The sequence below is a fragment of the Buceros rhinoceros genome, unplaced genomic scaffold, assembly GCF_000710305.1.
Source record: "Buceros rhinoceros silvestris isolate BGI_N320 unplaced genomic scaffold, ASM71030v1 scaffold46030, whole genome shotgun sequence".
Taxonomy (NCBI): Eukaryota; Metazoa; Chordata; class Aves; order Bucerotiformes; family Bucerotidae; genus Buceros; species Buceros rhinoceros.
The window spans coordinates 408-4,348 of NW_010392175.1; the positions used below are offsets into that span (position 1 = coordinate 408).

The window sequence follows — 3,941 nt, forward strand, 5'->3', positions numbered from 1 at the left end:
AAGGACATGGAACCCGAACCTGGGAAAGAGACGGGAGAACACGGGGGCAGGCAGGCCCCGGAGGTGGGGTGAGTGAGCCCTTGCTGCAGGTATCCGGGCTGCGAAGCTAAGCCAGAGCCTACAGAGGGGTGAGAGAAGCCGGTTTGGGGTGTGGGAATGTGTTTAATAAGTCTGCAAAAGACAATGAGGCTCATCCTGGGGCACTTGGATGCTCTTGGTGTCCACAGTAGAGCTGCTCCTGATGTTCTGCCCAGAGCCTGCTCATGCCTTGCCTGACGGAAAGAAGGTGACCCCTTCATACAGCAGAAGAAATAATTTACTGTGCTCATCAGACTGCAACTTGAGGTGTATTGTTCAGTTCCTGAAGTATTTAGTGAGCGAAATTTCAAGGACAGGCACTCAAACTCACTGAATGCCTTTCAGCCTGAACTTGGGATCTAAATCTGACCTATACTGGAACACATTAAGAGCTGGTTCCTTAACACCAGTGCTTATTTTCACAGAAAAAAAAAAAAAGCTGAAAAGCTGTCTCGTAACGTATCCTGCATCTTTTGATCACAGAAATTTAGCTACTTCTTAAGTGTAGAATTTCTTTTCAAACCATAGATTTATTTTGCAATAATCAAAAAAATCCTTCCCTTTCCATCCTTAGTCTTATGCCATTGTGGTGAGGCGCCTGGCCATCCCCCCAGATCCGCGGGGCTGGTTAATGGCTCTGCAAGCACCGAGGGTGCTCACAAGCTTTCTTCAAGCATGTGTTCGTATGTCAACACTTCTGCTTCAGTCAGGAGCTTAAAAATGGAAACAGTTTTCTCTTTAAGAAAACAGGACCCAAATAAGGAGATGGTGGAGCAGCGAGGATTCCTCTGGTGAGTCTGTTCCAGCTCATTCCTTAGAAAGGCTGCGTGTGAACGATCAGAGGAGAGGCCGGTAGATCTGGGTTTTGTCCAGGGGTCTCGAGGTTTAAAGCTCTCTACAACCTCTCGAGCTCATTTTCGCTCTGACTGGGCTGGGCACAACGTCCTTCTCTGCCCAAGCTGTTAGAAATCTAAAACTCCTCAGGATTCTGTCAGCAGTGCGGCAGACGCAAGCTGTCTTTCAGCAAGGATGGAAGCGATCAAGAAGAAGATGCAGATGTTGAAGCTGGACAAGGAGAATGCCATCGACAGAGCGGAGCAGGCTGAGACCGACAAGAAGGCAGCGGAGGACAAATGCAAACAGGTACGTGGAAATACACCACCGACAGTGTGTGCGCTGTGGAAGTAAGCGGAACAAAATGCCGTGTTGCAATTTTCTGACTCAGAAAGCAAAATAATTTGAAGTCGGGTTGTTTGTTAATCTTCTTTTGAAGTCTTCTGCCTTTTTGTGATGTTACACTCACACAGCCAGGACTGGGAATTAACTTCTCTTTTCAGCCACCTGAGTCTTCGCAGAACTAGCACCATCCCCCGATGATTAAGAGTACTCCGGCTGAGTTTTCTGGAATCTTACATAACTGCCTTCATTTCCTTGTGCTTGCGATTCCATGGCAAAGGCCTCGCGTCCGCTGGTTCAGAGCTGTGCACTTCGAACACCCGCAGCACCCGTGTCAGTCCCTCCTCCGGCACCCGCTGCCGCTGAGTGCTGACCGAGACTCTCCTTGCAGGGCGGTGACAAAGCTCACTTGACTCGTCCTTGGTCAGGGGGTGCCCTTAGAGGCGCCAGCCGGGACAGGTTGCATTATTTTTCTGTTAAGAATAATCAGAAATACCTTAATTTGAAAGATCTTCTTTTAACTCAGTTTTAGTGGTAACGTTTTCGTATTCTCTTGCTTTTCAGTGTTCTTTATTCTGGGTATCTACTTCGTGTTTGAGCTATAGTATTTCAGAACGGTCCCGAAATGCACGTTGACCACACTGGGGTTTTGTACAGCACTCCCAGTAAAGTCACCGTGTCTTGTCCCATCACGCCCTCTCAGCTTGGCTGCTTCTGCCGCATCTTCCAGACTGCTGTAACACCTTGCTGGCATTCCTTTGGCCAAGTATTTCTTGTGCTCAAGTTCAGTTTGAGGTCCTGGCTGAGATAACTAAACTTTCAGCTGATCATCCAGTTAGTAAAGCAACAGGAAAAGAGTTTCCGAAGGGCTCAGCTGCTCCCGCCCCCCCGCTCTGCCCCCAGCACCGACAGAACTGCTGGTCTCTGCCCTGTGGTCGCAGTGAGCTGCTGCGGGCTGCACGCACACAGTGCCCGGCGTCCCTGGTTCCTCCCGACTTCGGAGGGTTGTTCAGACGCTGTTCTGCGGGGGCAGGTCCCCCAGCGAACCGTCCTGCCCGGGTACAGCCACGGCCGGTGGTTCTTCAGCGTGACTCACGGTGATGGAATGCTGGGCCTTCCTATAGCTTCGCTTGTCAAAGGTGACTTCCTGCAGGGTGATAAATGACACCCCTGTGGGAATTTTCAAGCGTCTCTATGGGGGTAATTCACAACAAAAAACTAAAAGAGAAAAATGAATCTTTGATCTTACTCCTCTTTTCTGAATTGTCTCTGATTTTTCAGGTTTGTTTTTTTCTAATGTGGGCACAGTACTGAGTTTAATGTCGGGCACAGGAAGCGTCAGCTCCTTCCGCCTGCTGCTGCCCCTCGGTTGGAGCATCCGAGCAGCGCATCCTGTCCTCCCCGTTCTGCCTGCTCTCAAAGTACACAAGAGCTCGGGAAGAGCTCGCTGCCGACAGCGCTGTTCCAGCTGTCTCACGTGAAGGGAGTCAGCGCCCTAAAACACAAACTATTCTGAGTGAACTATTCTGCTAGACTCGACCTCTGTGAAGGCAGAGCTCAGTGTTTCAATCAGTGTCTCCACAGACTGAACTGGTTTGTGTTGCAGATGGGCTGGTGGAGCAGATGGGTCTGCAGGCACCCCCTTATCAGCAGCCAGCTCCCGATAACGGGCATTCTTCAGGGAGTGCGCAGCGGTTTGCCACTAAACAGTCTCCACAGGTTATAAATAGCCCCGTTCTGGGGCACAATGTGGATTTATATGGTCTGGAGGAGAGACTGAGCCGTGTGACGGGACAGAGCGCACCTTGTTGGGCCACCGTTAGTCAGAGAATCACCGCGGTTGGGAGGGAGATCAGAGCCCCTCCTCCCGCTTCCAGCCGGGTCTGTCGCGGGCCAGACCTGCTCCCCCCTGCTCCCCAGCTGCCACCTTTGGTTTGACATGTCGTGAATGACGTACGAAAGATCATCAGGGAGCGAGCCCTCGTTGTTTCTCACTCTCCAGGAATGGAATATTCTAACAAATCATCACCAGTGGTGTTAGAGCCGACACAAGTGCTGCGTTTAAAACCTGATATTACCCAGAGCAGGAACCGCCTCGGGGGGCTGTGGAGTCCAGACCAGGAATGAGGTGAAAAGGAACCTGTACCATGTTCTGTGCCGTGTGTGTACACCCTGTGTGTGTGGCGGTAGGGGTGTCCTCCTAAGGACGACAGGTTTGTAACGATCTTCCCTGGCAGCTGCTCCCAGTCCTCCAGGGCTCCTGGCCCAGCAGAGCTTTGATCTGGCCCGTGGTGACTCTCTACATTACATTAGGTTAAAACTAAGAGCAAAGAGAGTTTTGACCATATGAATCGGTAACTGCTAATACATCCAGATCCTCACTCTGGGGTTTTTCCTCTCTTGAAAGGTGGAGGATGAGCTGGTGGCTCTGCAGAAGAAGTTGAAAGGAACTGAAGATGAGCTGGACAAGTACTCGGAGGCGCTCAAAGACGCCCAGGAGAAGCTAGAGCAGGCGGAGAAGAAGGCCACTGACGTACGTACCCAGGGCCAATGCTCGCTGGTGACTGTGCCCAGGATGTGCTGCAGCGGGGACGTGGCACACTGACGGTCCGAAGCACTCCGGGTTGGGGGGCAGGAAGGGCAGTGCTGCGGGTCGGGTTCCCCAGTCTCCTGCCCGCTCGGCCCAG

At 51.7% G+C, this 3,941-nt stretch overlaps 1 protein-coding gene across 1 annotated transcript; it reads left to right on the top strand.

Annotated features, from left to right (window-relative positions):
• Positions 1-1,107: 1,107 nt before the first annotated feature.
• On the top strand, positions 1,108-3,787 carry LOC104500407 (tropomyosin alpha-1 chain-like; the record flags this gene model as incomplete). Its single annotated transcript, XM_010144050.1, has 2 exons — positions 1,108-1,221; positions 3,662-3,787. Coding segments are annotated over exons 1-2 (240 nt in total), but the record flags the coding sequence as incomplete, so codon positions are not given.
• Between the last annotated feature and the right edge of the window lie 154 nt (positions 3,788-3,941).